Here is an 18,986-nt window from a genome sequence, read left to right as displayed (position 1 = left end):
CGTGATCAATAGCAAGTGAGTGCACGCTGTCGTCGTCGCGCTTGCTGGGCACTGGAGTGTACCCTCCCACGGAGCCCACAGGAGCATCGTGAGTGATCCCGGACTCGGCCTCGTCCTCACTGCCCAAATTGAACTCACATACAGCGAGCCGCGGGTTCGGCCGGTTGTCTGGAGAGACCGAAGGTGACGGACTGCGGTGCTTGCTTGCACGTTTGCTCGCTGCCGCGTCACCAGCTGAGCCGGTCGCCTCCGAGGCCACCTTAGTAGCCTCCTGGAGTGCAGAGCCTTTGCCGCAAGGCTTAGTGCTCTTGGCTTGCGCCTTTGTGGAGGCAGCCTTGGAGCGTGTTTTCGCACCGCTCTTCGCAGAGACACAGGGCATGCTTAAGGTCGATGTGGAGACCGAGGGGAAGAGCGCTCAATAGCTGGTCGAGGCTCTAACTGTAACATGACCCTCCGGCGCGTTCGCGCAGCCAAGTCGATTAATTTCGACTTTGAGCTTGAGAGTTTGTGACGTACACTTCCTCATTCTGATTGGTCGGTAAACCGAACCTAAGGGGGAAAAGATGTAACGGGGTATGTAACCCCAAGTGTACCCCTGGTGAAGTGTGACACGTCACACTTTAGGATATCGGGTACATGGTACCAGGGTCGTCAGAGGCCAATCATTGGCTGATGACATAGCTTTACTATAGGTAGCTTATAGTTTGTAAATTTAACTCAAGCTTAACATACCTATAAATACATTTAGTTTACAGCTTACCTTAACTTAATCACTTCGCTTCCTTAGTCAAAAGAGACCTGTGAGCTACTGTTCACTGATAGTTTGTATACTCTCGGAAGCCAACTTCTTTCACTTACGCAACCCCAATACAACCTCATGCAAGAATATCTTAGCCAATCAGAATCAAAATATCATTTACATAATATCAGTCACTCAGGGCTTAAGTTACAATTACAATCCCAAACACGCCGACTTGAAGGTGCCACATATTAACAAAATGTGAATGTTGATTAATGCAATTTACAATTTAATTTATCGAAACCAGGGCTCCGACAGAAGGTATGCGAACTGCAGGGAGAACGACTTCCTCAAAAACTTGAGCCAAAAAGACTACGGAAGCACCCACTAGAGATGCTATGTCGTAACGTGGCCTTATTCGACTTAATTTTTATGGAGGTATGTCTATTGAGCAGCATTTTTTACACTCTATATTGACGGGCGTATCATACTATAGATGGAAAGCGTAGACTTATTGTCAAAGCTATGGCTAAAAAAATCTACCTGCTATTGCACCCTGACAAGCGCCGTTGGGTACCGTTAGAACTGCGTGCAGGGTCGGGCGCGGCACATATTCAGGAGACATGCAAGGCAATGAGTGCGTACAAGAATGAAATGATACCGGCAGATGAGCACAAGTGTTTTGGAGAGCGATATGTCTAAAAAAAATATTGGGACTACCTCAAGACAATATACCGTGAATACTACGACAAGACTGTAAGTACTATGACAAGACTAAAAATACTACGACAAGACTAAAAGTACTTTATTAAAACGAATGGCTATAGGCCTCACAATCCTTTGGGTGGACGAGGATCACTCCGACTCACAATCCATTTGGTGGGGAAAGTATCAGAAACCTGAATCTAATGACGCCGCAAGCGACATCGTTCCAAGACTTGCTACAAGGGGGCATTACTACCACCACACATGTAATTAAAAAGGAGACAAGGGATGTCTACGCGTCGTACTTCAAGAAGTTATGTGACTTCTGTATCTCAAATGAGTACTCAGATCCCGCAACGATTAGGCATCATGAGTTGCCTTCGCTTCTTTGTCAAAGTGTACTGAGCTTACACAGCGCCAAGCCACCCCTGATACGTTGGATATGCTTCGAGTACTCCACTCTCACTTAGACGTCACGTCCGGATTCCCGGTAGCGAGTCGTTTGTGGTTCTTTAATATGACGCTCACTGCTTACGGCATGTGCAGAATAAATGAAGTACTGAGCCTCCGGTGGAAGAATCTCCCCCAAAGCCTCACGCGACCGAGTACTGCCGACCCTAGTGTGCCCTATGGCGTCCACAAGCTGGAAGGACGGAAGACAGACGTTGCATAAGGTCGCTGCTACACACATCCACAACCTGACGTACTCTCGAAATTGACAACGTGGTTGACCTATGTACGAACGAAAACGGATCACGAGTGGAATGGCAACGATTATATTTTCCCAGCACTGTCCAAGATATTGAAGAGTGTTATCAAGACAGACGACACATCTACAGGCTGTGAGAACGCACGAGTAGAGTGGGGTAAGAAGATGTCTGGGCAGGCATTCATTACCTTGCTCAACTCAGCTGTACGAGATCTAAATCGTAATGGAGTGTCAACGCGTGGGTACATTCGACAGCAATGGCGCAATATTCCGTCGCGTTGGTGTGCAGTACAGATTTATGTTTGCGCCACCAGAAGGACTGTGGTCACTGCGGATGGTGAAGTGGTGGGCCGGATGGACACAAAATGAGTCGGCGGAGACTCTAGTGCGTTATTTACTTGACCAAGCCGCTACGGACGAAGACACCCAGCTGGCGGACTGCGTAGCCCCTGATCGTGATGCGCATGTAGGCTGTCCTACCGCATTTTCCTGACGTAAGCGTAACACGATGGTGTGAGCGCCACAACCATCCTTTACGATGGAAAAGAGGTTAAGAACTGTTGAAAACTCAGTCAAAGCTCTCGAGGACAAAATCAATATGCTTCTCTCCATTATGCAACCAGCACACCAACAATCTCTGAACACGACACAGGAGGTCGCGGCCAAGGAGGCGAGGGTAACGCAAGTACCAGTTCTTCCACCCGTGAAAGACTGGAAAGACATGTACAAAATGTATTCGAATGCTGACGCAGCTCGCCACTTATTCAAGCCTGTCAGTACATGGACAACGGTGGAGAGAAAGAAAAGTGGTGCTTTACTTAGTCGCCTAAGTGGTGCCAAGCTTATTGCTGATGACGTATGAGACTTCTCAGTTCAATAGAGATCTCCAAGTCCACTCAATGCCGCCGATTCAACTTTATCATCGTACGCAGCCTACTACACAAAACACTTGCTGAACAACACAGCAGGTTCGATCGTGAACGTTCTCACAATTGATACGCTAGCCAGATGCATTCGCCTTGACAAAAAAAAGGGTCGCAAAATCTAAGGACGCTTATCTGTAGCAAGTATTGTTAGTCTTGCCACAGTATTTTTGGTCTTGTTTCGTACTTTGATCTTATAGTATTTTTGATCTTGTCATAGTACTTTTATAAAACTACTATGTTTGGACTTGTTATACTTTTTTTTTGCACTCAATGTATTTTTTCCGTAAAAAACAACCTTCAAAATTTTGAGGATTTACAATTTTTGGATGATGGAAAGTGTGCTATGATTCGTCTTGCAATCGAAAGTTGCATGCTTTGTTATTTAGGACACGGAAGTTATTTCAGGCCAATATCTAATACAACAACAAGTAATTCGGAAGCAGGTCACATTTGCAGTTCACACTGAAGCCTAATCAGGGTTAGGGTAAGCAACCAAATTAACCCCATTTACAAAACAAAATCAAGGAAGGCTCCATATTTTCAACAGAGCTATAGGGGCCTTCAGAAAATGACGCAAAGCACAAAATTAATAGGCATTTGCGTGCAGAAATGCAATAGCCAACAAGTGCATTTGTGACGATATTTACGATTCAAATCTTTAAAAGAAAAATCACACAAATTTGCTCTGCTCGAACGTCGTCATTTGATTATGTGATGACGCAATTTGCAAAACAGTTTCTGCAAAATGCGAGCGATTTAGTGCGACCTACCCCCGTAATTCGCTACAGGATTTGTGCGAGCGACATTTGGGATCTGCTATATTTTTTGAAGACCCCCATAGGTTTACAAGAGCGAAGCGCTTTATATATATAAATGCTTGCTACGGTGCAGGATATCCTAAGGCGCTCCGCCGAAAAATCGAGGAAGCGCACTATTGAAGGTCCATGGCTACTTGTAATTCAGCGAAACTCAACACTACACGGTTAAGTTTTCATGTGTCAACGTACGATTTGTTGGTCTAGTTCGCAGTCAAAACTTGGGGAGTGTTGATTTCCCAAGCATTTCGTTTTAATTCAAGTAATTAGTTTAAATCCAAAAACGTTTAATGTAGTGAAGTAAGCCCGAAAAAACTCAATGTTTGGGGCTACTTTAATGAAGTCCCAGAGCAATTTCTGTACATGAACGTGTTTGAGCGAAATACTGTGGTTCCGTTTTGAATTTGGATTTGTATTAATCAAAAATTAAGATGCTGCAGTAAAAAGCCTAATGTTTCACAAAACTTTCGATCAAGAAGCCAATGAATGGCATCACGCCAAAATGCTTTTTCTCAGTTCGATGGCGCACTGGGTGATGTGCTTGGATTGGCATCAGCTTCGCACGTCACACGAATTTCGTTCATCTTTAAAACTGAATCAGACTTTTTAAGCACGAAGGTTGTTCCCAACAAGACGCTTCTGTCGGGGTTAAGTACTAATGCTGTTGTCTTCTTCCGAGGTAGTTCTACAACAACAGAGATAACATTCGTGCCGCTAACCGCGTCGATGGAGCCATTTTCTTGTGCGGCTGTGGTGCCATTGCTCTCTGAGTCAACCTCAATCTCCAAGTTTTCCAGTTCACTAAAGCGGAATTCTTGACACCGGCAGATGTAGCTCAGTACAGAGTACAGAAGAAAAATTAGGATCTCGTGGCCTTGTACAGATATCCACTCCCAGACGCGCCAGCGATTGTCAGATCCAGTCAGTGCAGTGATGGTGGCGACGAAGAGAAATCCCTTTTGGAGTCGTCGAAAGTTAAGGAATAGTGTCCCTTTCCACATGACCAACGTTGTATCAATGCCGAGCTGCTGTATCTGAGCCGTCACATCTTTAGATTTGCTGCTGGGTAGTGGTGGAGCAAGAACATGATGGAGGCCCAAGAGATTCCCCAAATGACCGCGATACCGATGTTGCTGACTTGTAGCTGCTTCAAGATAACGAAAGCAAGAGCCCACTCAACCGAAACAGAGCGAATACGAAAGATGTCGCTCCGCTCCAAGGATTTCTGCGTGATCCCCCAGCCGGCTGCAACAAACAAAGCGATCTCTGCTGTCTTTGCTAGCGCCACAACTTGCGCTAGAAGCGCTGAAATCGCCACTATATTGAATTTCGGACTTGCAAATTGGCCAGCGGTGTACTTGGCAGCAACGGAGAGTCCAGTGTAGACCACTTGGGTTGCCGGGATGGCCAACAACTTGTAGTGCAGAGCCACAGCACATCCCCTTGAAGCAAGATGCATGTGCCACATCCAGACGCAGCCCCATCCACCCCACAGCGCTGTACTTGCTGCATAAAAAGCAGCTCGAGTCGTGTCTGTTACCAGCATACACCCGCCGTCCGCCTTACAGAGCTCCATGCCTACAGTGCCTTTAACGGGTTCTCGGATGAGAGGAGAGATGGTACACTCCTTAGACCAGCGCTCATCGTCCGCCTTTGATCGACCTGGGACGTTCTCCGGGCAGTAGTAACATGTAGAGTCATGGCCGTTTGCTGGCGGTGGGGGATACTCGAGACACGATCGTAAAATGGCATCTGTACCGCCTAAAAGTTCGCATGCATCGATGTAGAAAGTGAGTTGAGTTGTGCTGCTGCCCATGAGTCTCGCAAAGTCCGATTGAGACGAGGTATTGCCCGATCCAGCGACTGTCTTCTTGGACTGGTACACGAGGCTGTCAGGAGATTTGTTCTCCAATGGGAAAGACTGGCAATAGAAGTCGAGTGTGCGATTCGCCATGGCACAGAACGAAGGAGCGAATGAGTCATTGCTACTACTGGCACTGGCGTCCGATGGAAGATTAAGGAAACCTCTCGCTGCTTCGTCACAAGCCAATAAGTGCAGCATCACTCGATCATCGCCGTCCTCTAGCGTAGTCATTGGGAATCTGAGGTCGACCATTATCTCAAAGGTTCCGTCACTGCCGAGATCGAAGGTTGCGAGGTATTCTAAGGGCGAAAACACGTTGTCTAGGTCCTTAAAGTAGTGAAAGTCAGCCTGGCCGAAAAGAGTCTCGAAAGCTGCCGAGGCGGACACTCTAGTGGTCGTGCAGCTTAATAACAACAAGGGAAGAGCAAACCTCAGCATTGTGTGTTCTCGATATGAAGACTGAAGGCAAAAGACCAAAAAGAAAATGACATGAGATATAAATATTCCGCAATGGGTTCACCTTTGCTATTCTCACCTCACATCGGAAACTACAGTGTTGTAACAACTTCAAATGAAAAAAAAAAGAAGACGTAGAGCCTTGAGTTAAAAGTAATCGGACTCAAAGCGCCAACGATAAATGATGAACGACATTTTGGAATGCAAATCTCACTCCAACGTAGTTCCCCAATTGTATCTCGGGATTGATTCAAACCCGTACAAGGTATGCTTGGTACGTCTTTACGCAATTGATTTGCTGCCTCGAGCTTGAAGCTTACCACCAGTCCAACAAGTCATACAGAATCCACATGAGCGCAAGTTTATCGTGTCGCCATTAGGGTCACGTCACATGTCCGGTCCGAAGGGAATCGTGATTCAGCTCTGCTCATGGCGAACAATGTATCCCCCAAGATGAACAAATCTTCGTCGTCCAACAGAGTGACAGTCATAGGTACAAAAAAACGATGCCGCAGTCACTGCTCTGAACGTCGAATGCTGAGGTATTTTTTTGTTTACCATTGCGGATAGCTCTCGTGGGTCATTGAGGCCTCCCAGTGCAAATGAGGGTCATTCAGACGCCTCCGAGACGTTTTGTGCCTATAATTATCGGCGCTCAGTCTAATGAGCCTCGTCCTCAAGCAGTCGCAAAGTCATCATCATATATTTGATCAAATTCCAGTCGACAATGGCGTCTCGAAGACCCCCTTGCAATCGCTCGAAACAGCGCGCACTTTGCAGTCCCCATCTCTATTCAGCTCTCGTTTTGTTGCTCCTGGCAAGTAGCTCATCAATCTCACAAGCAGACGTGACCGCGCCGTACATATCAACTCCATTATCGTCGTCCAATGACCCAGACTACTACTACCAAGTGGCAGTAGAGAGCTACGCCTCCCGATTGCAGTATCTGGCCGAGTACGAACTGGGAGACGACGGAACCTTCGAGATCGCGCTAAGCATCTTGCTCGCCATCGCAGTTCCCAAAACCGACGAAGGACGTGACATGCTCTACCTCCTCGTGTGCAATGCAGACGCCGCCAAGACGTTCCTCGACCTGCCAGCCGCCAGCAACGACACGTCCGTCCCTTCCTACTGCGCCATGCCCAATCGCACTCTGGACTACTATTGTCAGTCGGTCCCTCTTGACGACGAATCCCCAGACGACTACGTGTACCAGTCCCTCAAGGTTGTGTCTGGATCGATGGCTGAATTATCGCCACCTCCGTACTCGTTGTTTAGTCGGGAGAACGCAGACGGAGACAGCAAAGCCTCCAAGTCCAGCAGCAGCAACGTCGTGTTCTTCCTAGATTCCTGCGAGACGTTAGGCGGCCAGAACGGGATCCTCCGCTCCTGTTTGAGTCGTCCTCCAAGGTCCAGATCCAATGGCCGTGGCTCCCAAGACGACACCTCGTGCTTCTACTGTCCACCTAACTACCCAACGTCGTACACGCGCGAGATCTCTGCAGACGCAGAGCGTGAAGGATGTAAAACGTCTCCGCCTTTGCCTCCAACAATCCGTGGCACCGTCTCAATGAATCTCTGCACCGCGCAAGGGAACTGTCTAGGGAAAGCTACACGGTCCCGCTCCACTTTCTTCGGACTGACTGCGCTGGCGTGGGCTGTCACCTCGTTCGTCTGGATCGTCCACATCCGCTCAGCAGCACGAGACGCGGTGGTCGAGCTCCAGACCAAGATGAAGCTCGTTCCCGTTACACAGACGCTCCACTCGATCGCGTATTTCGCAGACCTCTCCTCCGAGCACAAACTCGTGGGCACCGCTCGCAGTCTCGTTCACAATATCGCCATTCTGGCGCAACTCGTAGCATTCGCCGTCTTTGCCGAAGTCGTCGTGGTCATCGCCAAAGGCTGGAAGATCACACGCCCCGCTTTGCTCCCACGCGAAATCCAATGGATCCGCGTCGTAACGTTGAGTTGGGCAGCGTCCTTCGCCGTGCTGAAGCACGCGGGGGACAAGCAGCTGGCTGTCGTGATCGTCTGGGGCCTCTCGTGGGCCTGCGTGGTGTGTTCATGATCTGGTACAACTCGGCCTACAACCTCAACATGCTCAAGTATCAGCTCGCCATGGTACGTCAGCTCGATCTGGACCCCCAGCTGACGCCTGTGCACACCAAGTTCATGCTGTTCCGTCGCTTCCGTGCCTTACTGGCAGCTTACATTTTCTTGTCCTGTTTCTTGGGCGTCGTGGGGCTCGTGAAAGACGCAACGCACCAGTCGTCGGAATGGACTTCTCTGCTGGGAGACGAGGGCCTCACCTTCTTTCTCTTTGTCTCTCTGGGCTACACGTTCCGATGTCGACGCTTTGGTCGCTTGCTCCGAGTCCCAAACACTACCGTACCCCAACCCGATGGGGGTACCAACCAGTCAGTTGATCAAAACTCCGTCCATCCCGCGAGTATCCTCCCGGAGCCAACGTCGCTCGAGTCGGCAGAGGCGTCGAAACGCAAGAGAACAATCTTCGTACTCAATCCAGACCACGCGCCCTCGCTGGCGACGACGATCGAGCCGAGTGAGCACGTCGTCAGGCCCAATCCGCTGCCTAAGAGCACAGTCACGCCAGAGAACACGACGTAGGATTGTTAGCCGCCTGAATATATGTACACTGCTTCTTCATCGTCGCCGTATCGCGAATGTGGCTTCTCCTTGCTGCAAGGGCCGCATCGTGGGTCCAGGCTGGACTCCAGCTGCTGTCTCTGCGCCCGAGCTCTTGGCTGGAGGCGGCTGAACGAGAGGGAACTGCGTCGTGGGCGGCAGTCCGAGCGCAGAAAACACAATCGTGTCAACCTGTCGCTCTGCCAGCAACGGCATCCCGACGGGTGGCGCCGGTCTCAGCACCCGATCGCCTTTCTTCTGGAGAGCCGACTTGTTGGTGGACGTTAACAGCCGATCCACGACGTCCTGGGGCTCCACAGTGTGTCTGGGTGCTCCTCCTCGCTGGCAGACGATCCCTCGAGGCCGCATCTTCTTCCTCGCACTGGCCTTGTCGTCCGCGCAGCCGGCCACGATCTGCTCTTGGCATTGCCGCCAGCGCCAGATTGTTCGGCGTCGCGTTTTAAACTCCTCTGGGGGCAACTCGGGGTAGAACTTTTCGATCGTCTCACGGACGCTTTTGCTCGCAGCTAAGTGCTCCAACACGCGCCGCTTCTCGTCCAGAGAGAAGGACGATCGCTTGGCTTTATTGACACCAGCAGCTTCAGTCTCCTCGTCACTCGTCCGTGCCCCTGCACCTGTTCCTGTCTCTATATCGGCGTCTTCTGCTCCTTCCTGCTTGTCGTCGAGCAGCTGAGGCTGCAGCTGTGTCTGCTGGCTACCTCTAAGTTCCTGTCTCTTTGTGGATTGGTCCACAGCAGTGGCAATGAGTCCCTGGATGCCTCCTCCCTCCTGTATCTGCTCCTGTGTATTCTGCCGCATCGCGTCATCAGGTTCTTCGTCGCTTTGTGGCATCTGCGAGCTCCTGTTGCTATTTCGGACCTCAATGGGGTCGAAATCCGCCATTTCCTGCTCGTTTTCGCTCAAAAAGGGCTCGTCGTGGTCGTGAATCTCCCCTTCAAGGCCTCGAGGTATCGGTGGCGAAGGTCGCTGCGTTCTAGGCCTACGCATGCGCTTTCTAGAGGCTCCTTGACGCGTCGATGCGCCAGCCAGGATCTCGCGAGCATTGCGTCTCCAGCCGAGCACCAGCCGACGCCGCGCGTCGTAGCTACCGGGCGGGAGCGTCGGATAGAAGTGAGCGATGGTTTCGCGTACGTGTCCACTCGCTCGTAGATGCTCCAGCACACGGCGCTTCTCGTCCAGCGAGAAGGAGCAGCGCCGAAGCGGTGGCGGTGCCATCAGGAATGCGGAATTGGGTGTGTGGTGCACATCAAGCTCAAAACAGCAACATTATGTGCTGCGCTAAGTTTTAGCTGTCAGGAGATATTTGTATGTTACAATATAAAAACACTTAGATAAGGTAATTCCTCCGCAACTTCACGTTGAAGCGTGCGCCACCTGGCTAAACGGATCATAGGCGCCGATACATGTAGTGGCCAAGCATACAGTTTTCCTGTTGGACACGATGTAAGGACGTTTGGTACTCTGCGAAAGGTAGAGTGAAAGGATCGTGTAAGGTTTAGATGATACTATGGTCAATGGCTCCCTCTCGGTCTCGATCTGGGAAGCTCAGCAGCATGGCGGTCTCCTTTAGTTCGTCGTAGGTGGGTTCGGGGTGTGGTCCGTCGGTACTCTGAAGCGGCTCTGGGATGTGGAACTGAGGCGTTCCGGGGCTGAAATCTAGAGCGGAATCCCTCTGCTCGTCCAACTCGTCCTGATTGGAATCGTGGTCCTTCTGGTTGTCGGCAATCGAACTCCTTCGGCTTCGCGGTTGCTGTTTGTTACTCCGTTTGCGCTGCTCCGAGTTGCGCTGGTTCTGGTTGGCACGCTCGCGGTGCATCTGGCAGAAGTTGTGTAGCTCCCCGTTGCGCTTGTTAGCGCGCAAATTCATGCAGCGCGTGCTTTTGTATTTGCACCGCAGTTCGTCAGGTGGGTCGATAGCTCGAGCGGCTTCGGCGGCAGCGCGCTCGGCTTCGTACAGGGGGTCGTACGGTACTGCGACGCGCCCACCGGTGGGGAGCTCGACGAGTTTGTGCCCGTCCTCGTCGAAGACCACTTGAAGGCGTTGAGTTGGGTCCATCCTGCTGGGTTTAAAGTTCGTTGGACTGGAAAAACGAGAGTGCTGGTCGATGTGGTCTCTGCTTGTTTGCGAGTTGCGGCGGACCGGGCGGGACCTGACGTAGGCCGAGGCGGGAGACAGGCGAGAGAAGCCTTGAGACCGCCCCGATGACATTACATTCATGAGCGTAAGCAGTGGACGGCAGTCCAACCGGGTCAGCTTGAACACGGCGATGAAGCAAATACTTGTACAGGTACACGATTGCCTTCGCCTTGGCTGTTATAAGCAGCAAAGTGGTGCCTGTACACTACAAACGCACAACTGGCTGATCTTCTTGTCGAGCGTCGCCATTCAATTTTTAAGCGGCAGTACGGTTTGGCTACAGTATCACAAGCTTTGCTTGGTAGAAGCCTTGGAGGCTTTTGCGACAGCAGCAACTGAGCCCAGTGGGTCCCGGCACCGTGTACCACCTCTCACGCACGAGGTCAAAGGTCCAAAGAACGTCGCGAACGACGTTGACAGCATAACGATCAATGGAGAGCGAGGAGCTCATCCGGCACTGCCGGGCAATGGCCGCCAGCCGTTTAGCAGAAGGCCCACTGCAGCCCGGACACATGCAAATCTCCATGAGCTGGTGCCGATACTCTGGCGCCATTTTAACGCTATCAAGATCAGGGCAAAGCACCGCTCTCTATGCCAGACCTAGCTCATGCGGGGCTGGAATACTAATGCTCTTCACCTCAGCCAGCCGAGCATCAAGTGAAGTTGGGCGAGTAGTGAGTAGACTCCATTTTTCGAGCTGGACGCAATAGGAAAACGAATAGCGTGAATTGGGAAGTATCAAATGCAGTCTCTACCTCTACCACTCTAGTGTAGGTCTAATGCGTGTCCGCCAGCTGCTGCAGACGCTAATTCGCCGGTCGTATTCTCTTACGCGCCAAAATGGTCTTCAGGAGCAGCTCTGCCTCCCATTCATTTAACGGCGGCGTCGGGGAGTCCTCAGATGTCCGGATCGGTTCGGGGAGGTCTGAGGCTTCTGACAAGTTCGGGTTGGCATCGTCGAGATCACGACGCTGTCGCTGCTTGGCGTCGAAACGACCTTGATTGGCGTTGGCCTTGGTGCGATGATACTCGCATAGATTGTGCAGCTCTCCGTTGCGCTTGAGACTACGAGGGTTCGTACAGCGAGTGCCCTTGTACTTGCACACAAGCTCATCCACTGGACTACTAAGTGGACTAGAAGCTCCAGCGCGGTGATCGACTGGGACCTGAATGAACTTGCCCGTCGGGGGGTGCAGCATTAGTCGGTGCTCCACGTCGTCCTTGTTGAAGTGTGGCTCGGGGGTCGACATCTTTTGGTGATCGTAGGCGGAAAGTGGTCACAGTGTCGCGTCTGATGAGGAGAAATCGGAAGTGGTGGCGGAACAAACCGAGTCGTCATGCACGAAAGAGGCGAGAGATTCCTCGGGGGTGATCGAGGCCGCCACGAAGGCGCCGTCTTGTTTCAGATTCACGCAGCGCTCATGTGCGGCGGCGAGTTTTTTTCATCATGGCACGTACGCAGAGCTATCTTGTTGAACACGGTTTGATCAGGTGCATCACTGACCGCGGTTCATGGCCCTCGAGACGAGCGCGTCTCGATGGCGCTTCCGTTTCGAAGCTCATCTCGTGCTTGGACAACGATCCCACGTCTGACGTGCACTGAGTGGCTAAAGACGCCTCACTGTGGCCAATGTGCAATCAGCGGACCGACTCAAGTGGTCACAGATGAATATTGTGAGCACTTTCGATGCAAGATTATCGAAGGACCACGACTTCTGGCTGAAAGGACGGTGCACGAAACACTCGTCAATGTCGACCACCGAGAGGAGACGTACGTACGTTCTTGCAATCAAATCGTCAATGCACTTCAATTACCAGCGTAAACTCGATGATTTTGCCGAACGGGCCCCTTTAAGTAAACATGAATTTTAAAATACATTTAATCATATTGTAAAGTCGGGCTCCTACATGACATGTGGTAAGCTTACTTAATTTTGGCTGAGCTGGATTTAAACCAATAAATTTGAAATGATAGAGACGATTTCATCTTCTGGCAGAGTCGTTGGCTACGCTAAGTGACTGTAAATGGCTGTATGGAGAGACAAGTGCTACTGATCGATCAGTGCCAGCCTGGACTGACGGATGTCGCCACTGCCAACGCGCGACGCTGCTTGGCTTCCTCGCACTGCTGCAGATATTTCGGGTCCTTCTCATAGGAGAACACCCGAGGGTCAACGCTCTCAACTCGAGCGCGGAGCTCCAGCCAATTGCTGCGCGCAGATTCCGCCTCCTTAACGGTAATTTGAGAGGCATCGGTGGCTTTAACGCCGTGCTGCGGATTCATTGCGTCGACTTCGTTTTCTTCAGGTTTGCCGGTATCTGCATCTGCAGTATCGGTATTCCGTTGATATTTTTCACTTTCACCCGTACTATGCTCGGCTTCCTTGGCCGTCGTCATCGTCAGCACATCAAAAATGCAATCAAACAGCGAAAGGCGCCTCGTGTTGTCCTGGGCGGTAACCACGGACTCAAAAGAAGAAGAAGTGGTGGCTGAAGTGAAACTTTGAACCGACATAGTTGATAGAATGTAGCTGGAGGAGATCGATAGTTGTGGCTGGTCAATCGCAAATTCGATAATGGTTTATAAACTCGAAGTGTCCGCTTGGTGGTCAAGTCCGATCTTTGATTGGAGCTATTCACTGAGCACCACGACAGGATGTCTCGGTCATAACATTTCAAGTGCGACAAGTTGATAAACTGTTCGCATGAAATAACTGAGCTTTTTCCAATTGCACAGTCAAACGCTTCTCAATCGAGGTCATTGTTCCCACTCCCTCGAGAGACGAAAGGCTTAAGCGCATAGTGATGCGTGGCTTCGAATCTCATGTCAAGACCGTGACATTGTTGGGACTTCTTAAATGATTCAGGGACGGTGTATGGAAACATCATTCATAGCAAAGATAAATGCTCCAAATGAAGTGTTTCTTCATTTCCGTTTCGATTGCTGGTGCAGAATCTGGTTCCATGTAGACACTTACACAAGAGAGAAAAAACAGCATGGTCGTTCGCGTTACATACCCTTTCGCGTTCGAAAGGGTAGATAACCCCAGAACTAAAATAGGCGATCCTAATTTCTGCAGAACCAAAAAAACAGTTTATCAGCAGCTCACAGCTTGAGGTCATTCGGGAATGGTCTCTGTGGAACCAGCGTTGGGCCCGGGTATTAGTGCGGTATTGCAAAGATCAAAGACAAGACAATGGAGACCCTTGGTCTCTAAGCTGCTGCGTGTGTGGCAGCGTATGCAGCTCAGTTATTATGGCGGCAAGTATTCGATTCATCGGGTGCTTGCTCTGGAGGAGTATTGCAGGAGCACATCATTATCACGCGCTCTTCTTGTGTGCGTGGCGACTCCTCTTCCTATGGTGGCTCTTATCTTCGGACAGGAATTGATCCCGCTGCAAGAGTTAAGTGAGGGATGGAGTGCTAGTTACGGGATGTGGATGCGGGCTGCTGTACTGGTGGGAATCGTGACCCACGCACTATTGATCCAAGCTACATACCTCATCCACGACTTCAAAGTCACACTAAGACAAAGACTTCAGCTATACGTGATCATGCCGACAATAGTCGTGGCTTTGGCGATGCTTGTAGCATCAAATTTTGTTTTCCCCATCCCGTTTTTTATTTTGTTCGTGACGCCGCCGTTTTATCTTCTCCTGGTCATCATGCTTCGAGCAGTTATCGGGGCTCATGACTTCCGCCAAATGCTAAAGAACCGCGTTCAAGTGGCTCGATGTGTTCGCTTCGTTTGTGCCCAGACGTCGACTGTTTTTATCTTCCCTGTCTACGAAATGTTGTTTAACGCCGCAGAAGGAACTCCTTACCAGCTTCCTGTAATCCTGTTACTCCCCGTGATTAAAGTTGCGCTAAAGAACCTTGTGCTTCATTTCGCTAAGGCTCTGGATGATATGGCGCCCGTGGAAGTCATTTTTACCGCAGATTTTTTCAACGCAATCTATGTGGCCACCAGTATCAAGAGCTCGACATCATTAGCCGCTATCTCGGCCATCACGATTACAGATCTTTCCCAGACGTTCATAATGCTTTACGGGCTGCAGCGTCGCACTGCCACAATTCTCCCAAGACTTCGACATGGCAGCGATAGCACAACCAGTATCGACGGTGTATTATCGATCATGTGTGTACTCTGCCGAAACCCGGAGGTCCTGAGGAAGCAAGTACACACTGGGATTCATCAAATACCCGCTATTGATCGAAGTTTGCTCGACAGCTTGGAGCAATCTCTTGGAGTAGAGTCTCGTACAATAATCCAGCCAGATTCTAACAATTCGAGCTCCCCTTCTCCCGATAACAACTCAGGATTGAGCTGCTTACGTCGAATATTTCAGCAAAATGGCATCCATCCGATCACTGAGACTATGCAATCATACGCGCACACAGCGTCCAGTAGCGCTACTATTCTTCTGGAAGCGCTCCAGATTCTGTTCACTACGGAATGCCTCGTCACCACCGCCTACTTGGAAGCTTTCATGCCCTTATTTTACAGCAGTTACATGGTCGTAATGGTTCACCTCCCCAATGTTCGCTATCACTTAGAAATGGCTAAGGTCACGCGAGAAAACATCACTTCGACTGTGCTGCCTCTCGTCGTGTTTGGCCTACTACAGATAGTGTCGCTCGCTCTTCTGGTTGTGGTCATCAAACGCAATTGCCGACTGAAACCGCTATATCAACTCGCTTTTGTGTTAGAGACGCAACGCTCGCTTGTGCAATGCAAAATGATGCTTTGGATGGTGATTACATTATGCTTTCGAGTGACCCATTTTGGTAAGTCTACTCGTTGATGCGCGATACATGCAAATCAAAAACTAACGCATTTTTTTGTTCTCTTTTATGCTGCAGGAGTCGATTTCAAGTTTGAATTTATTCGTCTTGGATTGCCGAGATTCTGGATTCCACAAGGGTGAAGCTGTAGTAGTGGACGAAGCGTTACTGTTCGGGGTCTGTGCTGCCTTGATCGGGTGGTTATCTGCTCAGAACCGGCAGTTGAGTTAACCCCTTGGGACCCGTGGCCTGGACCGTACATGTTACGTGAAAAATCTTAACGTGGACCGTACAAGTTAGATAATATTGTACTTAGTTTTTGTATGCGCACATACAAACTTCATGTCAACAAGGGGTAGGTAATTATCCACACTTCCTGCAGAATCGACATAAATATGCGCTTTAGAAAAGCCAAATTTTCAAAAGAAAGTACACAACAGATCAAACTTGCAAATTGCATATGTATTACGAAAGGAAAAGACTGGTCGCCACTCAATTTTCTCTCATTTGAAGATTCGCCGCGAAGCACGCAGAACTCACGCCGTCGCCGGTAATGGCGTTCCGGGCGAGGTGGCGGGAGCTCAAGAAAGCTGGCTGGCACTCGAAGAAACCGGCAGGCCTGTCGGTGGACTTCACTTATCTGAAGCCGAGCAAGACGAAGAAGGATATCCGGGGCGAGGACTATTTCGTCGGAGAGGAGGAGTTAATGACGTACCTGGACAAAATGGACATTGGTAGGCAAATGCAAGTGGTGTACATTTTTGATTTATTCTAACGCTGATGTGAGATTAGCTGCACTAGAGGCAAAGAAGACAGCGAGGCGAGAAGGGTCTGCGAATGCACAGAGAGTTGCAGAGAAGCGCGCAGCAGAAGCCATGACGACCACAAACGACGGTAACTATCATGTATTCGACAAGTTTTGAGATTAACTAATCGTGTATGTTGGTATTATCATGTACAACAACAGCACTGCGAACACCGCCACCAGAGGTGCAGGCTCCACCAGAAGCGTCTGCAGTAGTTCTGGCATCGACACACATGACCATTTCTGATGCCACAGCTGGTTCGTGCACGTCATGTTGCTGCTTGCCTTTGGTTCTGCTGGCCTGACCGTGAATATACTGTTGTAGATCCGTCACCTGAAAGGCAACGTAACCTTGCATCGGAGTTTGACGATATAGACAGCGGTAGTGAGCCATCGCATGACGCAACAGAAGATGCCCAGGACTCAGAAGGTGATGATTTCACACCTGCAGTAAGCGCGAATGAAGAGTCAAACGGAGGCTCAGGAATTTGTGATGTCTCTACTGGAGGTTGGTCAAAGCTGTACATACACGTTTGAAAATTTATATAACTTGTATATTCAATGCTAGGTGTTCTTGCAGACGCTAATCTCGTCGAAGCTTCCGACGACCCCTGAGTGTTTGTAACCTTTGATTCTGATGCTGAAAACGACGATGGAGATGATGAGAGTGAGGATCATCTTGAGGATATTTCCGGGGCGGATATTCAATTACCCGGTCCTCCCCAGCTACGTTTTGACGGTGAATTGGTATCTGCTGTCGGTGGTATGGCGAATATCGCATCGGGCTCCTTGTCAGACACATTTCTGAAGATGATGGCGGACACAGGATGGTCCGACGTAGCGACCACAACACCATACGAATACTTGCAGCAACCGTATGAGCCTCGCCCTGCTACCGCTATGTATGATGACTATCCCAACCTGTACAAAGGAGCTTCAGGGCCCACCGACAAGGCAATTCGAGCTGCAGCTACCCCATCCGGTGTCTTCTTCTATTTCATGCAACCAGATCTCTGGGAATCTATCGCTGAGGAGACAAACACGTACTTCAGAGAGCATATTGACGAAAGAGTGGATGGTCTTCATGCCAAACAAGTTGTTCGTGAGCGGAAGAATACTGGCTACAAATCAAAGAGCAAAGAAAAGCTACGGAACGAGTTGGAGAGTTCCGCGGACATTACGCCCCGAGAGCTTTGTGTATTTTTGGGTTTATTGATTGCAAGATCAATTGTTCCCAACAAGGAGAAATTGGCGCATCACTGGAGAACTACGGACGAAGGGGCAATTCCACGAGGGTGTTTTGGTTTTTTCATGGCTCGAAATCGCTTCATGCATCTCTCGAGGAACCTTCATTTTAGCCGAAACGGGGACGAACGCGCTGCAACAGATAGGGCGTGGAAACTACGACCGGTTATTGACGCTCTGCAGAACCGCTTCGCAGCAGGATACACGCCTCCATCAATCATGGCCTTCGATGAGGCTATGTTGCCTTCGAGATCAACGTTCAACCGGATGAGAGTGTATATGAAGGATAAGCCACACAAATGGGGAACGAAACTATTCATGCTGTGCTGTTCAACGACTGCATATTGCATCCGGTATGTAGGACGTGCTCTTTGGCACGTCACTTTTTTTTTTGGTTGTTGGCTTATCATGTACGGTCCAAACTAATATTTTTACTATGATGTACGATACAGGTTTGAAGTTTATTGTGGCAAAAAAGAAGAGGGCTGGAGGAACAAGTTCTACTGACTACAAGTCCGGCCCTGCAGCCGTCGTGCGCAACCTCCGCGCGGTATTTGGCCCCACGGCCCCTGCAGACGGTTCCATGCGCCTCGTTGTGACAGACCGGTTCTACACGGCAGTGCCGCTCTCGGTTCAGCTGCTTACCATGGGTTTCTACTCTATCGGCACTGTGCATACCGACCGCTTGGGGCTCAGCACTAAGTTCATACCAAAAAAGCAGAAGGGTGACAAAAAGAAGCCGCCTCAGATACCGAAGAACCGACCATCAAATATTGAGAGAGGCACGTACTCAGTGGCCAAAGCACTCCAAGTTCCTGACATGAAAGTTGTGCGTTGGTGGGATACACGATCGGTGCACATGCTAAGCACAGGTGGAAGTGTTGCGATTGACCGAATAGTACGCCGTGAGAAGCTGACGGGTGAACAACAAGAAGTGGCCTGCCCCCGTATTGTGAAGGATTACCAGACGTACATGGGAGGTGTCGACGTGCACGACCAGCTGCGTCTGCAAAGGTAAAGTGCATCAATATTGTTCATACAAGTTATGGATATATCTAATCGTGTATGATACATGTTGTAGATACTCGCTGCAGCTATGTATCAAGTACAAGAAATACTATAAGTCTCT

The 18,986-nt window shown here is 50.0% G+C and overlaps 9 protein-coding genes across 9 annotated transcripts; 3 read left to right on the top strand and 6 right to left on the bottom strand.

Annotated features, from left to right (window-relative positions):
* Positions 1-1,647: 1,647 nt before the first annotated feature.
* PITG_10537 (uncharacterized protein) lies at positions 1,648-2,646 on the top strand (the record flags this gene model as incomplete). Its single annotated transcript, XM_002902268.1, has 4 exons — positions 1,648-1,834; positions 1,939-2,108; positions 2,205-2,381; positions 2,443-2,646. The coding sequence occupies 4 exons, from the start codon at positions 1,648-1,650 to the stop codon at positions 2,644-2,646; spliced, it is 738 nt and encodes a 245-aa protein (XP_002902314.1).
* Positions 2,647-4,500: 1,854 nt separating this feature from the next.
* Positions 4,501-4,895, bottom strand: PITG_10536 (uncharacterized protein; the record flags this gene model as incomplete). The annotated part of the gene is made up of 2 exons (XM_002902267.1): positions 4,501-4,530; positions 4,584-4,895. 2 exons carry the CDS (start codon positions 4,893-4,895, stop codon positions 4,501-4,503), a joined length of 342 nt encoding a protein of 113 aa, XP_002902313.1.
* Positions 4,896-4,936: 41 nt separating this feature from the next.
* Positions 4,937-6,196, bottom strand: PITG_10535 (uncharacterized protein; the record flags this gene model as incomplete). Its single annotated transcript, XM_002902266.1, has 2 exons — positions 4,937-6,146; positions 6,189-6,196. 2 exons carry the CDS (start codon positions 6,194-6,196, stop codon positions 4,937-4,939), a joined length of 1,218 nt encoding a protein of 405 aa, XP_002902312.1.
* Positions 6,197-6,941: 745 nt separating this feature from the next.
* Positions 6,942-8,521, top strand: PITG_10534 (uncharacterized protein; the record flags this gene model as incomplete). The annotated part of the gene is made up of 1 exon (XM_002902265.1): positions 6,942-8,521. The coding sequence occupies one exon, from the start codon at positions 6,942-6,944 to the stop codon at positions 8,283-8,285; it is 1,344 nt and encodes a 447-aa protein (XP_002902311.1).
* A 360-nt stretch (positions 8,522-8,881) lies between these two features.
* Positions 8,882-10,099, bottom strand: PITG_10533 (uncharacterized protein; the record flags this gene model as incomplete). Its single annotated transcript, XM_002902264.1, has 3 exons — positions 8,882-8,944; positions 8,999-9,439; positions 9,743-10,099. The coding sequence occupies 3 exons, from the start codon at positions 10,097-10,099 to the stop codon at positions 8,882-8,884; spliced, it is 861 nt and encodes a 286-aa protein (XP_002902310.1).
* A 351-nt stretch (positions 10,100-10,450) lies between these two features.
* PITG_10532 (uncharacterized protein) lies at positions 10,451-10,940 on the bottom strand (the record flags this gene model as incomplete). The annotated part of the gene is made up of 2 exons (XM_002902263.1): positions 10,451-10,491; positions 10,616-10,940. The coding sequence occupies 2 exons, from the start codon at positions 10,938-10,940 to the stop codon at positions 10,451-10,453; spliced, it is 366 nt and encodes a 121-aa protein (XP_002902309.1).
* An 887-nt stretch (positions 10,941-11,827) lies between these two features.
* PITG_10531 (uncharacterized protein) lies at positions 11,828-12,271 on the bottom strand (the record flags this gene model as incomplete). The annotated part of the gene is made up of 1 exon (XM_002902262.1): positions 11,828-12,271. The coding sequence occupies one exon, from the start codon at positions 12,269-12,271 to the stop codon at positions 11,828-11,830; it is 444 nt and encodes a 147-aa protein (XP_002902308.1).
* An 809-nt stretch (positions 12,272-13,080) lies between these two features.
* Positions 13,081-13,419, bottom strand: PITG_10530 (uncharacterized protein; the record flags this gene model as incomplete). Its single annotated transcript, XM_002902261.1, has 1 exon — positions 13,081-13,419. The coding sequence occupies one exon, from the start codon at positions 13,417-13,419 to the stop codon at positions 13,081-13,083; it is 339 nt and encodes a 112-aa protein (XP_002902307.1).
* An 842-nt stretch (positions 13,420-14,261) lies between these two features.
* Positions 14,262-15,950, top strand: PITG_10529 (uncharacterized protein; the record flags this gene model as incomplete). Its single annotated transcript, XM_002902260.1, has 3 exons — positions 14,262-15,200; positions 15,462-15,810; positions 15,886-15,950. The coding sequence occupies 3 exons, from the start codon at positions 14,262-14,264 to the stop codon at positions 15,948-15,950; spliced, it is 1,353 nt and encodes a 450-aa protein (XP_002902306.1).
* Between the last annotated feature and the right edge of the window lie 3,036 nt (positions 15,951-18,986).

Source organism: Phytophthora infestans, genomic scaffold (assembly GCF_000142945.1).
Source record: "Phytophthora infestans T30-4 supercont1.18 genomic scaffold, whole genome shotgun sequence".
NCBI lineage: Eukaryota > Oomycota > Peronosporomycetes > Peronosporales > Peronosporaceae > Phytophthora > Phytophthora infestans.
Note: the sequence above shows the minus strand (reverse complement) of the source record. Positions and strands in the feature narration are given on the sequence as shown.